We start from the raw sequence: 25,081 nt of genomic DNA, 5'->3' as shown, positions 1-25,081 counted from the left end.
AATAGTATTTGTTTTCAATGTTGGCAATTTATCTAATCTAATAATTATTTATACATAATTTTTTCAATTAAAAGAAGTTGAATTGAATTGAGGACTGATTAAATGAATTTCCTAGGTTTATAAAATTGGAAATATGTATGTTTTAATTTCACTTTTGACTGACTGAACAAATAATTGTATTGCCATTATCTGCTTAGTTCCAAGTATTTATTTAGAATGTGCAAGAGACGGAGTCATTTATGTGATGTCTTGTGTATTTAATGTTCTTTCTTTATTTATGTATCTTAACAATGTGTCAGGGTGCAAGGCATGTGTGGCAGTAAATAAACTTGACTTGACTTGACCTTTGGGTGGCTACACAGACATTCATGATGAAATGGTCTGTGACATGATGAAATAGTCTGAGTTTGTATATGGAAATAAAGAATGTGTTGAAAAGCAACATTTAAATTGTATTGTCTCCCTTTAGAAACATTGCTGTATGGGGCAAACAGAAAAATAGGAAGGAATGTGGTCTAGTGATTAAAGCAGGGACCTGGAGTGAGGACTTCTGGGTTCTATCACCGAGTCTTTTATTAGCTGAAAGGAAGGATGGTGTTGTGGTTCATAGATTCTAAAGCCAGAAAAGCCACTGTGCTCATCCAGTCTGTATAACAGAGACCAAAGAACTGCCCTGAATTAATTCCTGTTTGAACTACAGCAGATCTTTTAGAAAAACATCCAATCTTGATTTAAAAATTGCCAGGGACAGCGAGTCCACCGCAACACTGGCTAAATTGTTCCAATAGTTAATTACTTCCACTGTTAAAAATGTGTGCCCTATTTCCAGTCTGAATTTGTCTAGCTTCAACTTCCAGTCTACTAAAGTGAGGAGCCCATATTAAATTTCTGTTCCTTAGGTAGGTACTTATAGACTCTGATCAAGTCACCTTTTAACCTTCTATTTGTTATCCTAAACAGATTGAGTTCCTTGAGTCTATCACTATACAGCAGGTTTTCCAGTCCTCTAATCATTCTTATGGCTCTATGTAGATAAGGCGCTGGATTGGGACTCAGGAGAGCTGGGTTAAATTTCTAGTTCTGTCACCTGTGTGACACTGGACAAGTCATTTAGGTCCTGATCCTGCAATCACTTATGCACAAGTTTCTATTTAAGTACATGATTAATCCCTCTTAATTTTTCTGTGCCTCCGTTTCTCATCAATAAAATGGATATAATACAACTTTTTCAAGTAATGTCCCAATGGGTGTTCCACTTCAGGTGCCTATATGACCTGTGCACCTTTGATCAGGAATTTTCAGTGGCCATGCCCATTTGCTCTGCACATGTACCTTGATACCCTCATGGCCCTTAGCAATGGAACATAGATCAGCACAAATAAACCTCCTTCAGTTCTTTCTTGACCACCTTGGCCTGAAAAGAGTATATTATAGTGCCTGTTTCTAGATTTCTCCATGCATAGCTTACTTCTACTATTTGTTTTGGTTTTAGCCTACTGTAGTTCTAGTTTTAGTTTTAATATTCTTCATTTTATTTTTTCAAGGGGTTTTTATTTCGTTAGACAACCCTGCCCCACCCCCCCAATGTCATCATTTGTGTGACGGGTCCTCCTCTCAGGAGTTGTTTCCCCGGAATATGCCTGGGAACTTTGGATTCAAATGCTGCCTCCTTTCCTGGGAACCTAGTCTAGTCAGTGACACTCATTCTTATTGTATCCATTGTTTAGGAGATATACAATCCCATCTAAGTGCAAAATGTGTTCAGAGTTCAAGAGTAGATCTAGAAAAAATCTATTGGTACCAGAACCTTCTAGGTCATTAAACCATACCATTCTCTGGTACTTTCTATCTCACCAGTACTGTCAAAAAGGAACAATCAACACCAGCTCTGTCTCCTTCCTCCTGGGACAATGCTGAGGACATTGCTTCAACTCTCAGATTTCAGTACAGTGATCACCTTGTTATCAGCCTAGAGCCATCTCTTCAGAAATTTTTTCTGAGAGAGACTTCTAGACCCAGACAGACTCATGTTCCTGATTATCTGTCCTGGTGTGAGCAACACTGGTTGCTCCCTCTCCTTCCTTATGGACCTTTCAGTGGCCATACTGGGACCCATAGGGTGCTTATCGACAACAGTTTTGTAGAGCTCCCAACTACATATGGGGATCAAGACAGGAAACAGTCTCCTGCTACACCTATTCATCAACAGTCTCAAACCAAGAGGAGTCTTTCAAAGGACAAGAGGAGAGAGCTGATAAAGAAGTAACACCACAGACTCATATCTCCTTATCCTTACCAGATGAGACTGTGATGCCCCCTCCCTCAGTTCTTATGCAGATGATTTTTATACAATTTCAGAAGCTTATGAAAAGGATAACCAAATCACTTCATATCCTTTTAGAGAAGATTCAGGAAGAGTGGCGATATGTATGAACAAAGCTGTGCTTGAACCTGCCAAAGCTATCTGGTAAACCTCAGCCACCATGTAAAAGAGACAACCAAAAGCTCTTATGTTCCAGCTAAAAACTCTAGTGGAGGGTGTGTAAATAAAAAAATCAAACTTTTTGGTTGCTGATGCAATCAAGAAGTGTGGCAGGCAACATCATTCTAAAGCAACATCATGATAAGGACAAAATGTCTAGATCTCTTTGGTTGCAAGCGCTACTCACCCATGAGTTCAGGATTGCTGTCATGGAACCTCAGGCTTGGTACTGTCAAACAGCTCTGAATCAACACTTGGCTTGGTTCATCTCACTTCTTGCCCAGCATTACAACTTCCAATTATTCCCTACTTGTTAACTCAGGACTCAGGTAGGGTTCTCTAGCCTGACTTGAACATTCTGCAGCTCAGGGTTTGTTTTCCTAATGGTTCTCTGGGATAGAAGTTTCCTGTTCCACAGACGTACCATGGGTTTTGTTAAACAGCAGAAAGAATTCCACCACAAAGGCTTATCTGCAAAAATGGGAGATTTTGTCATTGGTGTATACAACAACAAGTCTTTCCTGTCTATTCTTCCCTCTGAGATCATCTAGATTAACTGTTGAATCTGAAGAAGCCCAGACTTCCTCTAAATTGCGTTAGGGTTCATTTAGTGGCTATCATAGTCTTCCATTCTCCTGTGGAGAAGTTTTCAGCATTTGCCCTCTCCAAGACTTCGAGGTTTATCAAAGGATTGATTAACCTTTTCCCACACATAGAAAGCCCACTCCAATGTGGGATTTAAATTTGATCCACAATTGTTTGATGACACCAACCTTTGAGCCGCTAGCCGAGTGCTCCTATCTACACTTGTCTATGAAGATGGCCTTTTTAGTGGCTGTCACCTCTGCCCAATGAATTGGAGAACCAGGTTCATTAATGACAGATCCCCCCTTCATGGGTTTCTACAAGTAGAAAGATTTCCTTTAGCTACATCCCAAGTTTGTACCTAAAATATCCTCAGAATTTCATATCAATAAGGTCATCTAAATTCCAGTTTTCTTCCCTAACCCACATCAGAACAAGGAGGAAGCCACCCTCCATACCTGAGATGTTAGAAGGGCATTAGCCATCTATTTGGACAGAACCAAACCAATTAGAAAGTCTCCGACACTGTTGCTTTTGTGGGCAGAACTAAAGGATCCACACTTTCCATCTAAAGATTATCAAAATGGGATTTGGGATTAGACTGTTAATGTTCAGCACCCTCCTACAGTAATAGCCCATTCTACAGGATGTCAGTCTACATTCATGGCACTGCTAAAAGACATACCAACTGCAGAAATTTGCAGAAGTGCCATTTGGGCTTCCTTTCACATCTTCCCAAACACTATTGTTTTAGTGTATGCTTCTAGCAGATGCTACTTTTAGTACTGCAGCTCTGTTGTCACTCTTAGATCTGGCTTCAAAGCTCTTATCTCCTTCAGAGAGTACTGCTCATGAATCACTTGAAGTGGAGCACCTATAGGGGCCTTGCATAAAAAAGGGGGCAAAAAAGGAGAGTGTGACACCTATGTTCACCCTTTTTGCAATCCTATGACACTTTTTGTATAAAGTATGCCTTGTGAGGTATAATTTGAAAACTCAGAATCTGCTGAACATTATTGTCCTGGTAAAAGATGTGTGGTAACTTTGTATATAAAGTTATAAAATTCTGCTGTATAAGACATGTTCCAAGTCTGGAGAAACAGCTTCAGACCAGTTTCCTAGAGACAAAAGGCTAGCCAACACCTCAGCCAGACGTCAACAAAATCAAATGGACTATCACTTGGTTAAGTGGCCATTCTCTGGCAGGAAGAAAGATGTGACCAAGAAATTTACATATTGGCAAAGAAAATAGATGCAGTTTCCCATCTCCCCTCTCTCCTGAATCCCAGCTGAGAATGATCTTCAAAGGAAAAAGAGAATAATAAGAAATGGGAAGGGAGGCCCCAAAACACTCCTACCTTTCTCTATGCTCACAACAGCCACAGCACATTAAAGGCAAAGAGACAGTCTTGTCTGAAAGGATTCCAACCAGCGAGACTGCAGAACCAAGTGGTGAGAAAGACATTTCACTTTGAATTCACTTTGCTTGTTGTTAGATGTTAGCTGTGTTTTACCTTTTATTTTCTTTGTCACCAATTCTGACTTTTGTGCCTCATTAACTGTAATCACTTAAAATCTATCTTTTTGTAGTTAATAAACTTGTTAAATATTTTATCTAAACCAGTGTGTTTGAATTCAAGTGTTTGGGAACCCACATTTGAGATATCAGGATCTGTGCATATCATCTCTTATTAATGAAATGACAGACTTTCTATGAGCTTGTATTGTCCAAAAGAAAAGAGCCGTGCAGTGGAAGATTTACATTTCTGGTGACAAGTCTGTGACTTGGAATTTTTTGGTGTCACTCTGCAATATAATTCAGGAGTGTCTGACTACAGCATTCATGTAACTCAGCTGGGAGTAATTTACATGCTAGAGGTTGTGTGTGGAGCAGATCAGGAGTGGGTGCTCTCACAGCAAAGCAGTGTAAAAGCACTCCAGGTTGGAGAACTGAGGGGACACAGCTGTTCAACAGTCCAGATTATACCCTGGGTAATGTTACAGAGAGTTTACTTACCTAGTACAGTAACTGGAATTTTTCAAGATGTTTGTCCCTGTGTGTGATCCACTACTAGTCCTCCTTCCCCTCTGCCTCGGAGTAGTGGGTCATGGGATTTTACAGTAGATAAGGAAATGGGGAAAGTTCATCCATGCTGCTCTATATACCTTTGGTATGGTACAAAAGTGTTAAGAGCATATTAGCAAAACAAATTGGCACTGAAACCAAAAATGTCTGATCAAAGGTGCATGGAGTGAATGCATGCCTGAAGTGGATAGGATTGCCAACCCTCCAGGATTGCCCTGGAGTCTCCAGGAATTGAAGATTAATCTTTAATTAAAGATTATGTCTTGTGATGAAAACTCCAGGAATACATCCAACCAAAATTGGCAAACCTAGAAGTGGAGTACCTATAGCAATAAATATCTCCAAGAACTCCAGTCACTGAAAGTAACTTCTCCTTCCTTTATCTATCTTGTGTGTTTAGATTCTAAGCTCTTTTAAATAGGGTGAGTCTCTTACTATGTACATATGCAGCACCTGCTGCAATTTGTCCCTCAGTCTTATAGTACATATTGGATGATCCTGTGAAATGCAGTAACTGAAGGCTTGTCTACGTGGTGATTTAGTACACAGCAAGCCAGGGTGTGAATCTACAGCACACTGGCTTCCACGCACTGACTCATTGTATAGACAAGCCCATAATATTGTGGTTTCCCAGTAACTGTAAATATAAATGATTGTTTACATCAGTGCAACTTATTCTTCCACAAGGCATTTTTAAATAATGATTTACATTTTGAGAATGTTCCTTGCTTTCAGTGCCTTCACTTTAAACATTTTTGAGGGGGATGCAGGGTCACTGATGCCCATAACTGATTGCCTGCTATCTCATTTAGTATGCTACCGTAAGGGGAGAATCAGAGAAATGAAAAAGGAGAATCAGAGAAATTAGTTTAAACATGGTAGACTTGCCAGTCTAGGCATTACACAGGAATAGGTAAGACAAGTGAAGTGTGTTTCAGCAGACAGAGCAACTGTTAGCAGATTCAGCACAAGAACAGTCATACCATATACAGGGAAGATTATGATCATTTCTCCAGGAATTCTTTTCTTGCACACTCCTTCTACTCTTATGTTCCAGAAGTAATGAGAAACACGGTACCACTGAGTGGAGTTTTAGTCACATATTTTGGTTTCAGTAAAGACCTTGATTCTTCTACCCCATTCTACTAGCTTTACTTCCTATACCTTATTGTAATTCCATTGACTTCAACAGATGAAATGAAGTGGAGAATCAGGCCCCAGCATTTTACTGGATTTAAAGAAATATGGGAATATATGTAATACCAGACCAGGCCAGTGCTCCATCTACTTCACTGGCAATGTCCAGTGCTTGATACTAGACAGGAAGTTTCAAGAAAGCTTGTAGTGGACCACTATAGAATAATCTGTCCCACAGGGGAAACTTCTTCCTAACCTCTCACAGCTGGAGGAACACAGGATTTAAATCCAATTTCTCTCTTTCCCTCTCTCTCTCTGATTATATATTTGGCCAGACTTGTCTTAGTACAATGATAATCCTTATCTTTACCTGTTGAATAGATCAAAGGCAAAGTAAATCATACTGTCTATGGTTAAAATGTCCAGACTTTTTAAAGATTACTTTTAATGTAAGTGGTTAAGATAACTTTTGCTGCAAGAGGATTCCCATCTCCCTGACTTGATCCATACCCTGTTCCCAAACACATCTAAACGGAGGCACCTCAAAATATAAGTAAAAATCCCCTTTAAAGTGCTATGGTCTGGATTGGATTAATGAAAAAACTGTGTACCTTGCAATGCAGTTTGCCTAAATCAAGCTTTCCTTCTTTCCAGGAGAGTTTCAAGAGTGCTGTCTCCATATTCTACTTCATCACCTTTCAAAATGACATTAGCCTTCACTGGAAGTACAGTACATTGGCTTCTGTACTGGCCTGCTAACCTCTCTAGCATTATCAGGAAGGTTTATGAATAATGTTATACACGGTGCAGTCATGCTGAGCTATCTTGCTGGCTTACATCCTGACAAATTTAACACATCATTTGTATGGTAGAAAATAGATTACTGGCTACACTAATACCAGTAGACTAGACAAAATACAGAAGTATGCTTAAAATGTAAGGCAAATTGAAATTGGCTTTCTTCTGTATTGTAATTAACAACTCTAAAGAGTCCCGTCAACATGGTCAGGCCCAATATGTAACCTACTATAACAATAACATCCTTTTCTTTACCCTACTATTCTGATACCAGAAAGATTATTTGAGCTCCAAGCTGTAGACTGCAATATGTAAAAAAAAATCAACTTGCTCACAGGGTAACCTTACAGTCAACAGTGATTTATTTTTATCAGTGTTGTGCACTAGCTGTACTTCCCTAGACTATTCCATTCTAATGAGTAGACAGGGTTTAAAAATGTACAGGAAAGTCATAGTCTCTGTCTACTCACAAAAAAAGAGCACAGAGTCATTCAAGTCACAGCTATGGCATTTTGACTGAAAGCATTATCGAGAAGTAGTACTGCATAATTACTCCAATAGACAATTATAAATCATTCGGATGGTAAAGTCCATTAGTACAAAGACTATTTTCCCTTTTTGTCTTGCAGAGCACAAGGCCTTTACTTAACCAATAATAAATAATTGATACTGGTTTCATTTTAACCACAACATTCTTGTTAGTAGCCCTTTAAAATACAGTGATGATTGAAAACTTGGTAAACTCTTTGTTCACAGAGCTTCTATAAAAGTAACCTATTAATGGTGAATGAACTTTTGAAGGTTTGTGGAGTGAGGTTGGTTCTAATAAACCTTTAAAATTATCTGAATTTCTTTGAAATTGTTTGGGCTCAACACCAGACTGAAAAACCCTCAAAAAGGATTTTTGCAAGCGATTTCTAGAACTTCCTTGCTGTAAACATCATGGTGAAACTCTGGCCCCACTGGAGTGAAAGGTCATGACAGCAACCTTTCTCATGCCATTTAGGTAATTCTGTCTTTTCAGACTAGTCAATTCAGAAGCCTCCAAACTAACTAAAGTTTTGAGTTTTGCTCATTTCAAGTTTTGAGAGATGGTTCTCACTGGTTCTTAACAAAACTGAACTGAATTCAGTGAGTTTACATCATTGGTGAATTTGTCACAGGGAGTTCACCTGTCATTAGAGCATATTCTTGTCCTTCATATCTTTGAGGTCTTTATATCTAGGGGGAAAAGCACTGCAGAGCTACAGGTCACTACATACACATTACTTAGTTTTGTAGTATATAATACTATTTTAATCTACATAGCAAAGCATAAAGTAATCAGCCACTTTGTCATCCCATCTTTGCAGCACATGTTGTTGACACTATACTCATAAATATAAAGATGTGTTATTGCTAAAGCAGTAAAACATCTGCAAGCTGCCTCTCTCCATAGACTCCAAACAGGGAAGCGCTATGCGTTGTCATCTTATTCTTCCTTGCCTGACATGGGCAATGTTACTATAAACAAGACACAGTGAACTGTCATCACCATGGATTCATTTACTGTTATGTTAAGAAACATATGATAAGAAACAAACAATGCAGCAATCCATGTTGTGGTAGTCAACCTTTCTTTTCTATGAAAACATTAAGACATGGACACAGATGTAAAATGTTGTATGGTAAGAACTACATTCTGTCCTATACTGCTTGGGTGGCCTGAAGGGAATTTAGAGAGCATCTAGTCTTCCCTTACCCTTCAGCAGCCCAGAAAAATTCCAACCTAGCAACCTCAAGAATGCTACCAGCTACTCCCCTGTCCAGCACAGCATGGCCCTAACAGACATGCGTTCCAGACAGGGTGCACGATTCTCCTTTTCAAACTAGCTACATTATTACAAAGTATAACATAATATACTGTAAAAGTTGAAATGAGAAAGTCAAAATGAAACATTTCGGCCTTATTGAAATGAACCATTTTGATAATTGTCCATGAAGATTTTGATGGAATTTACAGGTCCTGCCAAATGTTTTCTTACATCATCATTTTCTGACAAAACTCTTCAGTCTTAAAATTTTTGACGAGCTCTGGCTAGAAGAGACCTTTAAGATCATCCAGTCAGACTTAATATATAACATGAGACATATAATATCACCAAGTGATTCCTGAATAAGTTGTAGCTGAGCTAGAACATCCATCTTTTAGGCCTATATTCAGTGTTGATTAACTTCTAGTGATGGAGGATTAACCACATCCTTTGGCAATGTATTAAAATAGTGTATTACCTTCATGGTTAAAAATGTGCACATTGTTTTCATTTTGAATATTTCTAGCTCCAGCGTCCAGTATATTGTATCTTTTTATATATTTGTCAATGAGATTAAAGAGCTTTGAGTCTCAGTCATCTTCTCCCTTCCAGCTGGGGCCAAGGATGATGCCAAGAAAGTGGTACTCTGCTTATGTTGCTCTGCCTGGCTTTCACAGAAAAGAATGGGGCAAGCTCGCACGATATATTTCCTTGAGTGTCCTGTTAAGTCCAAAATTCATAACATTTGGGAAAAAGAGATTTGCTATTGGTTTTACTTAGGGGTTTGTTTTGTTTTGTTTTTAAGCTTTTTATTACTCTAGTGTGTACAGCAAATCCAGGTCTGAGTTTAGTCTTTACACTGTTATCATTTGTAACAGCTCACATTAAGACTCCATGATATTTAATAGAAACAACTCCAGAAGGATTTTATTACATTTCTCCGTTAGTTTAAATGACCTGAAATAAAATAGGCATTTTGCCACTGATCTATTACCCAGCAGTAAAAATCAAGCTGCGGGGAAAGAGAAAATCAATAAAATCTAGGACTAACTTGGATAGGCAGTGGCCTATTGGCAAGTTTGAGACCAATGGTGGGTTCATGATATGAGAAACACCTCCTTTGGCATATGCAGTAAAGTCACTGATCAAAAGTTCAGGAGATGAGAGGTTTTCATTTCTTTATCTAATATTAATAAAAACCTTGATTTGCTGAGCTCCAACAATAATGCCAAAGTGTTGGCACTGACAAGACTATAGGATGGTGGGTACATATATCCTAGCTGTCCTGTTGCATCCATAACTCCTTTTGATCTTTATAAAACGAACATGGGGAAGGGGCAGGAGAAGAAGGAGTACAAGGAGGGGGAAAGAGTTTGCATATATTTATTCTAAAATTAGCCATAAAATTTGATGAAAGCAAGTCAGTTATTTTTCTACAGTTGTACTCAAGATTTTCCTGGCTGAGAACATATAAATGATGAGTATTCAGAAGTCCTCTGAGATACCATATGAGTCATCATCTTCATTTTTTCGATGTTCAAGGAAAGTTACTTATGAGGGATTTTGACAAAATAGGGATCCCACATTAAGAGTCCAGCTTCCTGATTTAACTTTTTGGAAAAGAATCTCATTTGTGATATGGAAGTGAGTACCGCTTACCTGTGCTAATTTTCCTTTCCCATCTTCACTAGCCACTTAAAATCTCCCAGGACCCTACAAGTTGAGAATCACGATTATCACATCAAACAACATTTTATTAAAATTATACAAAAGTTTATACGAACTACTGAATTGATTATTGGATTATTTTTAACCAAAGTTGTCCTATAATGCATTACATTCTAATGATCTGGAAGTTATTTGCACTAGATTGATTATTCCAAGGTTATATAAGATGTCTATATTTTGTTAGCACGCCTAGACAAACTTCAGTTAAACTATCTCTTTTTCAGTACATTTTCAGCATCATTTTCTTCACTACAAAGGTGTGTAAATTTGTCAGCTGTAACTTTAATTTTCCATTTAATTATTAATAAATAATAGAATCTGAGAGACAGAGTGTCTTTCATATCAGACCGACTGCAGGCTACATTTCTTTGTTTCTCCCAATATTTAGCATATGAAGTCTCACGTGAAGCAATTAGAAGAGTTCACAGGAGTAATGAGTGAGAGGAAAACATAAGACAGTGACATGAAGGAACAAAGTTACAGTTTTAGGCACTGGTCCTAACAAGGCTTGCATAAGTCTTTGTAGGATCAAGGCCTTAGATTGCAATTTAGGAGCCTCCTGCTCTGAAAATGTAATGCATTGCTAATAAGCCAAAGCTTATGGGAGGATTATGATAAAAATAGATGCAAGTAGTCTGGGAATTATTCTGTGTTTCTCTTATATTCTTTCAAAATGCTTTCCTGAATTGGATAGACTATTGTTTAGATTTTTTTAGTATTGGCACCATAACCCTTGGCTGGTTCCCCATTGTTCCCAAGTTTTTATCTTTTTGTGCTCACAGGTCTACACAATTCTGCTCCAGCCTACCTCCCTGATCCCATCTCTTATCACATTGCACCATCCACTCCACCAACAACTTCCATGCCCTGTTCATCTTTTCTCCCTCTCCTGACTCTCCAACTTCTTTGCACATGCAAAAAATATAGTTGGAACTGCATGCCTAATTTGGATACTTAACTATATGCCTAAAGTGGATAACTACATGCAGAAATTGCCAGCTAGGTACATAACCGACCACTTGTGCATGCAGTTCCCTAAGGTGGGTGTACACATTAGGAATGCAATCACGTTTAACATACTGTTTAGAAAGCAAGATCCTAGATGTCAATTATGTTTAGGTGCTAGATAGAATATACCAACCCTTTGGCTAACCTTTTAAAGTGAAGTTATGGCTGTGAGTTTATTGCCTTTTGTAAGCATGAGTAATCCATGCGCTGAACTCTGCATACAACCAAATGATAAAATAGACACCAGTTTCTGTATCAATGTATATTAAAATGAATTAATGTCTGCTATTTGTTTTTTTTAAGTTTACTTGAGCATAAAATATTAGAAATGGAAGAAAGGCATAAAGAAGAGTTGGATACTTTGAAGGAAGAAAAAGAGAACCTTCAAGGCTTAGTCTCACGCCAAAGCTACATAATCCAGGAGCTAGAGAAGCAGTTAAACAAGGCAACTAATAACAACAGTGTCCTGCAGAAACAACAGCTGGAATTGATGGACACAGTTCACAATCTGGTCAACCTTTGTTCCAAAGAAGGAGGTAAGAGAGTAACATCTTTAAAAGTCTCAGAAATTTCTTACTAGAGTGACATATTGGGCAGGGAGTGGGGGGCATGAAGAGGGTCAAATTTACTTTTATAGGTCCAAAAAGAAAAGAGAATCTGACATTCTGAACTAACCAAGGGCAAAGTAGCTTAGGAGAACATTTGAACATGAATAGTTCTTGAGATATTGCTGAGATTGAACCTGATGCTAACAAGTATGTTTGATTTTTTGGTTTAATAACATAGAACACTTGTGCCAAATCTTCAGTTGATGTAAATTGGCTCCACTGACTTAGTGATACCAAATTACAGCCACGGAAGATCTAACTCTTTATGACTTGTTGTTTTTCAGATATTTTCCGAATATTACATTTCTCTTTGTTTTTCTATTTTTTTGTTACTTGTTTGTTTCCAGTTGTGCCCACAGTGTGGTAGGTACTGAACAATCATGGAAGATGGAATAGGTGCTGTCTTGAAGACATTACAATCTAAATCCAGGCAGACAAAAATGGCAGAGGCAATGGGTGGACTATATAGCCAGTCATCAGGGTTATAATTGGTTACATCTTAATAAAGCTTTTTAAATGTATTCTTATTAGATGTCTAGATCTTTAGGAGCAATCTCTAGTTGTGTCTCACGCTTGCAATTATTAGTCAACACAAGAAAAAATTCTTCAGGAGTGATTTTAATTCTCAGAGGATAGTGGCCTTGCAGACTAGCTCAGGAGAGGCATTCCATGCATCAAGAGTAGCATGAAAGAAAGCATAGAGTTATTGTTGGAGAAATGGACAAACAGTTTGTCAAAGGGTGACATCATGAGGTGAGGAGGTGGCGGGAGAGTGTGAAAAGGGCTCAGGAGAAGATAGTCTAAGCAGTCTTGCAGCACAAGGATAAGAGTTGCTGAGGAGGTGGAGATGGATTCAAAGAGAAATTCCAGAGAGAATTCGAGAGGAAGGTGACATGATCAGAACAATGAGTAAGGGAGATTATCTTTGTAGATGTGTTCTATATGGACTGTTGAGGAGATATTGTGGATGTCAGGGAGGTCAAAGCGGAGGTTGAAATAAAGGATATGTTATTTGACTAGGAAGAGGTCATCAAAAACCTTGAGAAGAAAATCCAGGAGCAAGTTAAAGGAGAGGTACACAAGGCAAAGGCGGCAAATTGCAGATTCAGAGAGTTTAGACGTGAAGGGGAGAAATAAGATGGGCCAATAGCTGGACAGGCAAGGTGAGGCTGAGGGATGACATTCTAGAGAGAAAGCCCAGAGCATATGTGAATTGTGATTATATAACTGATTACTTTACCAGTGCAAGTAGATGCATAGAGATGTGCAGGTAAAAAAAAACAAAAAAAACCTGGAACCTGCATCACTATAGTCTGATAAAACTAAGTGTCAAAAAGATCTAATAGATGATCCAATCTTGTTTTTTCCCTAGAGAACATTCCCACTCCCCTTGTGCAGCTTGTATCTGAATAGTTCCAGTGACTAGGATTCCACCTTCTTCCCTTGGAAGATTTTTTCACATTCTGACCTTATTGATGGCATGCTTTTTTCTCATGTCCATTCTAAATCTTCCCTTTCTCTGTTGCTTTGACTTATTCCATGCTAAACAGTTCCTCAGCACCTTAAATTAAATAAAATCTTTTTTAAACAGTATGCTCTCAGACCAATAGTCCAGCATTGTGAAGCAATTCAAATCCTCTAATATATTTTATGGTCTTCTGGCAAGGAAATCTGGCAGAGTTTTGCTCAGGCTGTTTTAACAGCACTCAGGAGCATTTTGAAATTAATATCAATGTGAGAGAGAGATTATTTTCATACAGAGATGAACTGCAAGCTGTTGTAAAGACTGAAAACAGATTTTCTAGCTATCTTGAATTAGATTCAAACAAAATATTTCCCCCTTTAATATGGAGATTTCAGACATCAGTTGGTTCTTATAAATACTTTGAACCAGGATTTTTCAAAAAATCAGAATTTAGGCCAAATTTAGGTACCCGAATAAGTGAATTTTCAAAAGTGCTCAGTAACAAGCAACTCCCAGTGAATTCATGAAAGCTACTACATGCTCACTGCTGATGAAACTCAAACTATTTACATGCCTAAATGTAGACTTAAGTAGCCTAAGTTTAGACACCTCCATCCCATTCCCCATATCTCTTTGTATTTAGTAACTGACTCAGATTCATGCTTGGATACTATGTTGATTGGAATATTGTAAATACCTAGATCAGTTTACATAGAGATAGAGCACTTTCATAGAAATACCTCACTTTGCTATACATTTAAATCTATCTGACTTACAATTTTTAGGAAATAAATTGTTTCTCAGAACTAAAAAAAGCCACAGACAAGTTTTTGTTAAAATAATGTTAACATAAAACACAAGACCATTATAAAGAAATCTTGGACACTAACACACACACTGATTTTTAAAAAAATTATTACCAGCATCAATTTGTGAAAATAATTATTATACATAGACTCATAGACTCATAGACTCTAGGACTGGAAGGGACCTCGAGAGGTCATCGAGTCCAGTCCCCTGCCCTCATGGCAGGACCAATACTGTCTAGACCAACCTAATAGACATTTATCTAACCTACTCTTAAATATCTCCAGAGATGGAGATTCCACAACTTCCCTAGGCAATCTATTCCAGGTTTAACTACCCTGACAGTTAGGAACTTTTTCCTAATGTCCAACCTAAATCTCCCTTGCTGCAGTTTAAGCCCATTGCTTCTTGTTCTATCATTGGAGGCTAAGGTGAACAAGTTTTCTCCCTCCTCCTGATGACACCCTTTTAGATACCTGAAAACTGATATCAGGTCCCCTCTCAGTCTTCTCTTTTCCAAACTAAATAAACCCAATTCCTTCAGCCTTCCTTCATAGGTCATGTTCTCAAGACCTTTAATCATTCTTGTTGCTCTTCTCTGGACCCTCTCCAATTTCTCCACATCTTTCTTGAAATGCGGTGCCCAGAACTGGACACAATACTCCAGTTGAGGCCTAACCAGCGCAGAGTAAAGCGGAAGAATGACTTCTCGTGTCTTGTTTACAACACACCTGTTAATGCATCCCAGAATCATGTTTGCTTTTTTTGCAACAGTATCACACTGTTCACTCATATTAAGCTTGTGGTCCACTATGACCCCTAGATCTCTTTCTGCCATACTCCTTCCTAGACAGTCTCTTCCCATCTGTATGTGTGAAACTGATTGTTCCTTCCTAAGTGGAGCACTTTGCATTTATCTTTATTGAACTTCATCCTGTTTACCTCAGACCATTTCTCCAATTTGTCCAGATCATTTTGAATTTTGACCCTGTCCTCCAGAGCAGTTGCAATCCCTCCCAGTTTGGTATCGTCCGCAAACTTAATAAGCGTACTTTCTATGCCAACATCTAAATCGTTGATGAAGATATTGAACAGAACCGGTCCCAACACAGACCCCTGCGGAACCCCACTTGTTATACCTTTCCAGCAGGATTGGGAGCCATTAACAACTACTCTCTGAGTACGGTTATCCAGCCAGTTATGCACCCACCTTATAGTAGCCCCATCTAATTGTACTTTCCTAGCTTATCTATAAGAATATCATGCGAAACTGTATCAAATGCCTTACTAAAGTCTAGGTATATCACATCCACCGCTTCTCCCTTATCCTATCAAAGAACGTTATCAGATTAGTTTGACACGATTTGTTCTTTACAAATCCATGCTGGCTATTCCCTATCACCTTACCACCTTCCAAGTGTTTGCAGATGATTTCTTTGATTACCTGCTCCATTATCTTCCCTGGCACAGAAGTTAAACTAACTGGTCTGTAGTTTCCTGGGTTGTTTTTTATTTCCCTTTTTATAGATGGGCACTATATTTGCCCCCCTTCCAGTCTTCTGGAATCTCCCCCGTCTCCCATGATTTCCCAAAGATAATAGCTAGAGGCTCAGATACCTCCTCTATTAACTCCTTGAGTATTCTAGGATGCATTTCATCAGGCCCTGGTGACTTACAGGCATCTAACTTTTCTAAGTGCTTTTTTACTTGCTCTTTCCTTATTTTCTCTTCTAAACCTACCCTCTTCCCGTAAGCATTCACTATACTAGACATTCCTTCAGACTTCTCAGTGAAGACCGAAACAAAGAAGTCATTAAGCATCTCTGCCATTTCCAAGTCTCCCGTTACTGTTACCCCCTCCTCACTGAGCAGTGGGCCTACCCTGTCCTTAGTCTTCCTCTTGCTTCTAATGTATTGATAAAAAGTCTTCTTGTTTCCCTTTATTCCCATAGCTAGTTTGAGTTCATTTTGTGCCTTTGCTTTTCTAATCTTGCCTCTGCATTCCTGTGTTATTTGCCTATATTCATCCTTCGTGATCTGACCTAGTTTCCATTTTTTATATGACGCCTTTTATTTTGTAGGTCACGCAAGATCTCAAGGGTAAGCCAAGGTGGTCTTTTGCCACATTTTCTATCTTTCCTAACCATCGGAATAACTTGCTTCTGGGCCCTTAATAGCGTCCCTTTGAAAAACTGCCAACTTTCCTCAGTTGTTTTTCCCCTCAGTCTTAATTCCCATGGGACCTTGCCTATCAGCTCTCTGAGCTTACCAAAATCCGCCTTCCTGAAATCCATTGTCTCTATTCTGCTGTACTCCTTTCTACCCTTCCTTAGAATTGCAAATTCTATGATTTCATGATCACTTTCACCCAAGCTTCCTTCTACTTTCAAATTCTCAACAAGTTCCTCCCTGTTGGTTAAAATCAAGTCTAGAACAACTTCCCCCCTAGTAGCTTTTTCAATTTTCTGAAATAAAAAGTTGTCTGCAATGCAGTCCAGGAACTTATTGGATAGTCTGTGCCCCGCGGTGTTATTTTCCCAACATATATCTGGATAGTTGAAGTCCCCCATCACCACCAAATCTTGGGCTTGGATGATTTTGTTAGTTGTTTGAAAAAAGCCTCATCCACCTCTTCCGCCTGATTAGGTGGCCTGTAGTAGACTCCCAGCACGACATCACCTGTGTTTTTACCCCTTTTAGCCTAACCCAGAGGACTCTCCACCCTTCCGTCTCCTATGTCCATCTCCACCTCAGTCCAAGTGTGTACATTTTTAATATATAAGGCAACACCTCCTCCCTTTTTCCCCTGTCTATCCTTCCTGAGCAAACTATACCCATCCACACCAACATTCCAGTCGTGTGTATTATCCCACCAAGTTTCAGTAATGCCAATAATGTCATAGTTGTATTTATTTATTAGCACTTCCAGTTCTTCCTGCTTATTACCCATACTTCTTGCATTTGTATAAAGGCATCTAAGATACTGGTTTGATCTTGCCTCCCAGCTTCGCCCTGACCCTCCTTCCTCTCTGCCATTATAGCCCGTGCTCCCTCCTGTTTCCAACCCATCTCCCAGGTCTTGTTCCCCACTTACCTGTGGGCTTTGCTCACCTGTCCCCGTCGAACCTAGTTTAAAGCCCTCCTTACTAGGTTAGCCAGTCTGTGCGCAAATAAGGCCTTTCCCCGCTTCGAAAGGTGAACGCCATCTGTTCCTAGCAGTCCTTCCTCAAATAGCATCCCGTGGTCGAGGAAGCCAAAGCCCTCCTGGCGACACCATCTTCGCAGCCAGGCATTCACCTCCACGATGCATCTGTTTCTGCCCGGACCCCTACCTTCAACAGGAAGAATCGAAGAGAATACCACCTGCGCTCCAAACTCCTTAACCCGTACTCTCAGAGCCCTGTAGTCACTCTTGATCTGCTCAGCATCACACCTCGCAGTATCATTCGTGCCCACATGGATGAGTAGCATGGGATAGTAGTCAGAAGGCCGGATAATTCTCGACAAAGCCTCTGTAACATCTCGGATACGGGCCCCTGGCAGGCAGCATACCTCCCGGGATGAACGGTCAGGGCGACAGATGGGTGTCTCCGTCCCCCTCAGCAGAGAGTCTCCAACCACCACTACCCTACGTTTCTTATCAGTGGTGGCAGCAGACCTCCCAGCCTTAGGGGTACGAGGCTTCACCCCCTTCACTGTTGGGGGTGATTTCTTCTCTCCTGTATCAAGAAGAGCATAACAGTTATCTTTTACCACAACAGGAGGGTTCGCAGCAGTGGTGGAGCACTGCCTGCTGCTAGAAGTAACCAGCTGGCTGTGTCCACCCTGAGCCTCCTCCTCCACTGGTGTGTCAGATACACCCTCAGGCATCTCCTCCTCCACTGGAGTGTCAGTAGTCCTGTCAACTGGGACAGCACCATCAGCTGTCTCCACATGGATACTGTCCAGGAATTGCTCATGGACATAGATGTTCCTCAGCCTGGCCACCTCCTCCTGTAGCTCTCCCACCTGCTGCCTGAGAGATTCCACCAGTAATCATACTGAAGACTGTTTTGAGTACACAGTAAGCATGCTGGGAAGAACATTTGGAACTACTGTAATATAGCCATAACCACTCAGGGAAAATATGTAAACTTTAGTTAGTTAAACACAAATATCGGCTATCTGTGTACTGGCATTCAAAACGTAAAATGAGGATAGGATTTTATTGAGTAACAGATAATAAAAATTAAAATATTATTTATAAATTAATGGTATGCCCGCATCTTCTATACTGTGCTCAGTTCTGGTTATCTGATCTCATAAAGGATATTGAAGAAATGGAAATGGTCCAAAGTAGGGCAATGAAAATTTTTAGAGACATGGAAAGACTTCCATCTGAGGAGAGAATATAAATATAGGACTATTTTGTCAAAAGTGAAAGGAATACGTTAACATAATATAGGTATATAAAATCATGAATGGTAGAAAGGAGCAATTGGACACTCCCTTCTTACCTCTTATTATAAAACACAAACATGGGAGTATCTAATAAAATTAAAAGGCAATACTTTTTCACTGATAAAAGAAAATACATAACTAACTTTTGGAACTCATTGATATTATTGAAACAAAAAGCTCAGTAGGATTTAAAAATGATTAGACAGTTATGTGAATAACAAGAATATCTACACTAAAATTAGGTATGGTGAGAATTGACAAGGGATATAAACCCTCAAACTTTAGGACAAGATTTAACTATCGATCCTTGGGGCTGGGTTGAAAATTACCCAATGGACATGTTATTCCATAAATGATTACAGGCAGATCACAATTTCCTCTGAAAAGAGCCAGCCTTCGTAGCCCCAAAAAGTCTTAGTCACAGAAACCCTTTAATTTGACAGATCTAATAATGCAAAAGACAATCTCAGTTTTCATTTAAAAAGAATAGTTTTCAGTCTTTTTCCTTCCAACAATAGCATTGTAAATGTGAATCAATGAGAATGTATTCCAACTGGAAGGCCAGTGCTGTCCACTCTGCACATCAGGGTGGGTAGTTTAATAGATTCAGAGGCAGCATGCCTAGTTGATTAAACAAGGCCCTGAGGGCCTGATTTTCGAAGACATATTGGTGCCCAAAGATGCAAATAGGTGCCTAATGAGATTTTCAAAAGTGCCTAACCTCTTCAGAAGCTTTTGAAAATCCCACTAGGTACCTTTCTGTTTCTCTAGATGCAAAAATACCTTTGAAAGTATGGCCCTAAGAGAATAAGCTGTGACACTGCCTGCCTGTTTGGCCTTTGTCAAGGTCAGATGACATGAGCAAGGTTAGATGACATGGTGATAACAATTCTTATGGTTGGTCTACAGCAGTATTTCCATTATTGCTAGGCCAAGGGGCAGGGCAGAATTTCTGAAAGTCCTCAGTGTATAAAGGCAAATGAGAGAAGGGGAGTAAAAGTCACACTACTAATCACTTCAAAAAGTAGAGGTGAACCTAAATTGCAAAATTTGGATTTAGAACTGAATTTCAAACTCCCCAACTATCTGGGGTGTTTACATCTCTGGTTTTGCTACAGACTACGTTTGAGACAGGGGCCACCTGTAAAATTTCCAGACAATTCTGAGTTTGGATTCCAAAACCACTCAATCAATGTTGCCAGTGTGATCAATTCTATGGCTTTAGTTTATGCTGATCTGTAAAAATATATTCTCCACTAGATCAGAAAACCTATGGATAGGAGACATATACATAATATCACAGGGTCCCAAACATCTCGAGTTTGGCCCATGTTTATTGCTAACAGAGTTGTCATATGGTTTGTTTAAACCTTTTTTTTTTAAATGTAGCAGTGGGAATCTTGGCACCAACTCATTTCTAAAATAGCAAGTTTTTCAAAAACTAGCCTTCCTGTTAAAAGACTGGTGTGCATTATAGGATTTTAAGGGAACTTTTAAGGATTACATAATTTCTAAATCCAGCCATAGACATGGGCCAGAGGTTTCCCTCCCATCCACAATGCAGAGAGGAGCAAAGAAACAGGAAAGTAGGGCCAAAGGCCCCAAAATCTTCTGGTGACAAAGATGCATCCCCAAGACTGCAGAAGCCCATTCCACATGCAGAGACGGGGAGGAGTTGGAGCAGTGTTTGTATATGATATGGTTTTAGGATCTGGTGGATTTCTGATGAAATTCATATATGAATTAATGCCAGCGAGATCAGCTTCTAAGGAGTGCCCATATGGAGAGGGGAAGCTAGTGACTGCAAGGCTGCTGAGTGGGAGGAAGAGGCCTAGTAAAGCATGGACGGGCTAGTTTTCCTCATAGATGTTCCAACAAATGCTACCTCCCTGTCTCAGTGTGGGGGACGTTTGACTGGATTGGCAGGGGACAGACAGCTCATTTGGTCCTCAGAGGACGAGGAAGAAAGCGGTAGGCTTGGCTGCTTTGGAATCTTTTCTCTCCCATCCCACGTAGATTGTCATCAGTTCCCCAGAGAGGGGATTGTGGTGGTAGCACTGTTTCACACTGATCAAGTTTTAAGAGTACTCTTCCTCTCCGGTGGGCTTTTCTGTGGGAGAGGAATATCAGCTCCTAAAGTTTTAAGGAGGTTGAAAGGTGAGTGAAAATGCGCCCCCCCCACACACACACCCCCCACCCACTAGTGTTGCAAATATTTTGGAATGGCTCTAAAACAGAGAGGAAATGGGAAGTGGATTGTTATAAAAATGAGAGTGTTCAGACACCCATTCCTGCTGCTGTCTACCAATGGGGACAAGTCTGGCTAGCACTGGACCATGTTTATGCATATGCAGTCCTAAATAGATAGTTTGATTCATTCAGCAACCCCATTCCTAGATGCATGGTCTCTAACAACACAGAGATGTGTAGGGTTCTAGGAGGGATTTCCCCCATGGTAACAATATGCAACAGATAATTTCCTTATCTCAAATAGATACAATGCCAAACCAAGGAAGTAATTGAGAGGTCATGTGGCTCCAACAGGAAATTATGTATAAGGGTTAAATACTGCAATTCTCACCCAGGCAAAAGTCCCCTTTCATTTCAAACAGAGTTTTGACTGGCTAGTAGATCGTAGAATTTGTCCCAACAGAAAGCAACAGAAAATCCTTGCCTAGCAAATAATAGCCTATTATTATATTGTGCCTATAATATTACATGTATTTTGCATATTATAAACAAATTTAAATAATATGATAGGTGGCCTACCCATTTCCCCTCCCCCGCTTAAAAGAGAGTTTAAAAATACAAAAAAAAAACTGGCAGGGTTCTTTATCAATGTGGTTATTCATTTTTTCCTGTTGTTGTTTTTTCTTTTGTGTGTCAGACTACATAATAACATAGTTTGTTAAAATGTTTGGTCTAATGCTGTATGTTTCAGAAGACTAATGCAATAGGAAAGTAAGTTTGTTCATTAATGTCTGGTTTTGTGGCCTCCTAATGAGAGAAATGAGGCTTTAGCTTCCTCTTGAATGCTGACAAGAAGTTCAGCTTAAGTCTCAAAACAATACACACATATGCTAGGAATTTACCTCCCTAGAAGTGCCTATTGAGTTCATGAAGTAAATCATTCAGTGAGTGGGTGAGATATTTAGGTTTCTGAGAATCACAAGTCTCCTTGTGAGTAGTTTTCATATCTTACCAAATTATGCAAGAAAATGAAGATGGGGCAAATCTTTGTTTTAACAGGATACATGTTAAAAAAAGACAAATTATATACTTATTCAAAACCCTAAACTGCAAATAGTAATTCTTTTTTCTCTGCCTTCAGTAGCTGTGATGTAACTTTAGTGTAAGTTTGAGATGGTAGGAAATGAATTGAAACTTCAAGGAAGTGACCTAAAGGTTACCACAGACACAGGGCCAAGGTTTTGGCTGGCATAACTCCATTGACATCAGTAGAGTTACACCAACAGAGATGTTGGCCCCGTTTTCTATAGGACTTCAAAAAGAACATAGATAACATGAGCCAGTGGTATAGAAAGATCACAATCAGAAGAGTTAGTTGGACTCAGGTGACCCAAGAGGTTATTTTCAATCCTAATATCAAAGCTATGTTTATAAAGGCAAATTTGTTATAGTAAATTGATGCCAGTGTCTCTGGAATAGAATTAACTGAGAGTTCTTGTGGTTTATATGGTCAGAATGGAAAAGGAAATGGATTGAATGACATAGACAAGAACATTTGTGTTCTTCTGAAATCCTTTTTAAATGATGATAGATTTAATTACTTTCTTCTCTGGCTAGCACCATTTCCCTCATTATTTGTTTCCTCTCATTAAACTGTGGACTCCACTGCCTAGCCCAACCTTAACACCACTGAGCCAAAAGTTTTGTGTTTGTTTTGTTTTGTGGCACAGCTGGAACTTTGCCAACTAGACAGACCTGTAGCACAGAATGAATCCAGCCACACATTCTTTTTTGGAAGAAACAAAATAAATTTCTTTCCTGCTTCTCTGACATCTATAAGATTACTTTGATTGTAGCTGTGAGGTAGATTAGCAGTGCTGGAAACAAATTGACTTAAATGTTATTACTAATAATAAATAACACCTTGCAATGATTAATAAAACTTGGCACTCTTCATCAATAAATATCAAAACACTTTATAAAAGTGGTAAGTTTAATTACTTTTCCCCATCTTATTCTTTTTTAAGTACAGATGGGGAAATTAAGAACAGAGAAATTAAGTGACTTGCCAAAGTCACACAATGGCTCAGTGCCTGAGCTAGGAACAGTACCTTTGTCTTCTGACTTTATTTCCAGTGTCCAAGCCATTCTGCATGCCACATTATCTCCTTTATCTTTAAACCTGACATTGATCTTCATAGTTAGAAGCAAATTACTTTTGGATGCCGAGTGTGTGTGTAAAGAGCATAAAAGCTGCCCTCTGCTCTACTTTCATAGAGTCATAGACGTGTGGGACTGGAAGGGACCTCAAGAGGCCATTGTCTAACCTGTTCTTAAAAACCTCCAATGACAGAGATTCCACTCTTTTAGAGGTTCATAATCTATAGATAACTGGTTATACTTTTCTAAAAAAACAATCAATGAATGTTAAAGGGGCCAAAGAAGCAACATCTCAAGCATTAATGTTTTTAAAAAATGCATTCCCCCAAAAGAAAATGTGTGTTTGGAATCTGATGTTTACAAAAATAAAAGTAGTCTTCTGTTAAAAAAAAAGAGAAATAAAAATATCCCCCTTCTGAATAAGTTTTAATGAGTTTTTCACATAGAATTCCTAAAGCTCATATTATTCCTAGTCTGAAAGCTGTGCAAAAATGTAGGCCTTGATTCCACAATGACAGCTATTCACATTCAGGTAGACTCCTCTGCCTGTGTGCAGCCCCACTGGCTTGGATGAGTTCCATGGGGATGTAGGGGTCAGACCACATGAAGTGCGTTCCATGATCAGACAGTCTGAGTCAGGACTCCATAGGTGCAATGTAGCTATATACAGCACTATGGGCACCATCATCACTTCTGTGTGTGTGTGTTTCTTGGTTATCTGGTATCAGATAATACAGGACTGCTGTTTCTTTTTTGATTTATTGTTGTAGTATTTGTAAGAGCTGCCTAGAGGGCTCTGATAAGTTTTGTACATTAAAAAAAACCAACTGAAAATGATGATAAATAATAATAGCTACAAATAAAAACTTCACAGCCTCTCAGGCATGGGCAAACTTTCTTCCCAAAATATTGAACTATAGTCAATTATAACAAAGCAGAGTAGTTAGGTATTGTGATCTCTTCAGACTGCAAGTTAGTAAAGGAACAGTAACGAAATAAAGCAGCTAAAATGTACAGTATCTAGTATTTCTGCCAGTGACTCACTTGACAAGCCAAGATTCAGCTGTTGTACCTGTGCTAACTTGCATATGGTGACAGCTAGTGGTCAATATTTATTTGTGTTGGAGCAGAAATGGCTTAATAGTTTTATCTTTTCCTCATTTCAGTTAATTGCTAATTCTGAAATCAATTGCCCATCCAGTCTCAGAGAACAAAACAACCAATATCTAATCTCTCAGATCTGTCTTGTGAAAACAGTATTATTCACTCATGCTGAAGACATTACATTGAATATTAACGTACATGACACAACCAACAACATTGACAATGTTACTCATTGCCTTGTTAATGAAACATTCATTTGTGTAAATATCATGGTTCAGTCAGAAAAATTAAATGAACATTAGGGTGTCTGTGTGGAAAAAGTTTAAATGACTTAAAGAAATAGGGACACAAGATATAAAACAAAGCCTGTACCTTTATCTCTCTTGTAGCAGTTTGTAAAAGTATCCTTCAATTTTCAGTTCTCAGTGAATGGCTGGTTATTCACAAATTTGAAACTTACAGGCAGAAACTTACAGAATTATATTGCAGCTGGATAATCAAGTGTCTTTATATCTTTGTAAATGGGCCATAAGGCATTCTATTTAAACTCTTTAATGAGAACCACTTCGTGATATTCCTAAGTGATCGCTTTCAAATGCACTGTAAATTTAAGTATTATTGTTTTTAGCAGTCACCAAGGCTAAACGTATAGGAAAACAAACTTGATAACTGTTGACAATTTATTAGGTA

General features: G+C 39.0%; 1 protein-coding gene across 1 annotated transcript in view; it reads left to right on the top strand.

Moving 5' to 3' along the window:
- Window positions 1-25,081, top strand: part of ANGPT1 (angiopoietin 1) — a 224,628-nt gene that overhangs the window by 107,130 nt on the left and 92,417 nt on the right. Inside the window, exon 4 of the mRNA XM_030553702.1 lies at window positions 11,921-12,153. Coding sequence (XP_030409562.1) covers window positions 11,921-12,153 — 233 coding nt within the window. The remainder of the gene's footprint in view (window positions 1-11,920; window positions 12,154-25,081) is intronic.

The sequence above is a fragment of the Gopherus evgoodei genome, chromosome 2 (genome assembly GCF_007399415.2).
Source record: "Gopherus evgoodei ecotype Sinaloan lineage chromosome 2, rGopEvg1_v1.p, whole genome shotgun sequence".
Classification (NCBI taxonomy): Eukaryota; Metazoa; Chordata; order Testudines; family Testudinidae; genus Gopherus; species Gopherus evgoodei.
Note: the sequence above shows the minus strand (reverse complement) of the source record. Positions and strands in the feature narration are given on the sequence as shown.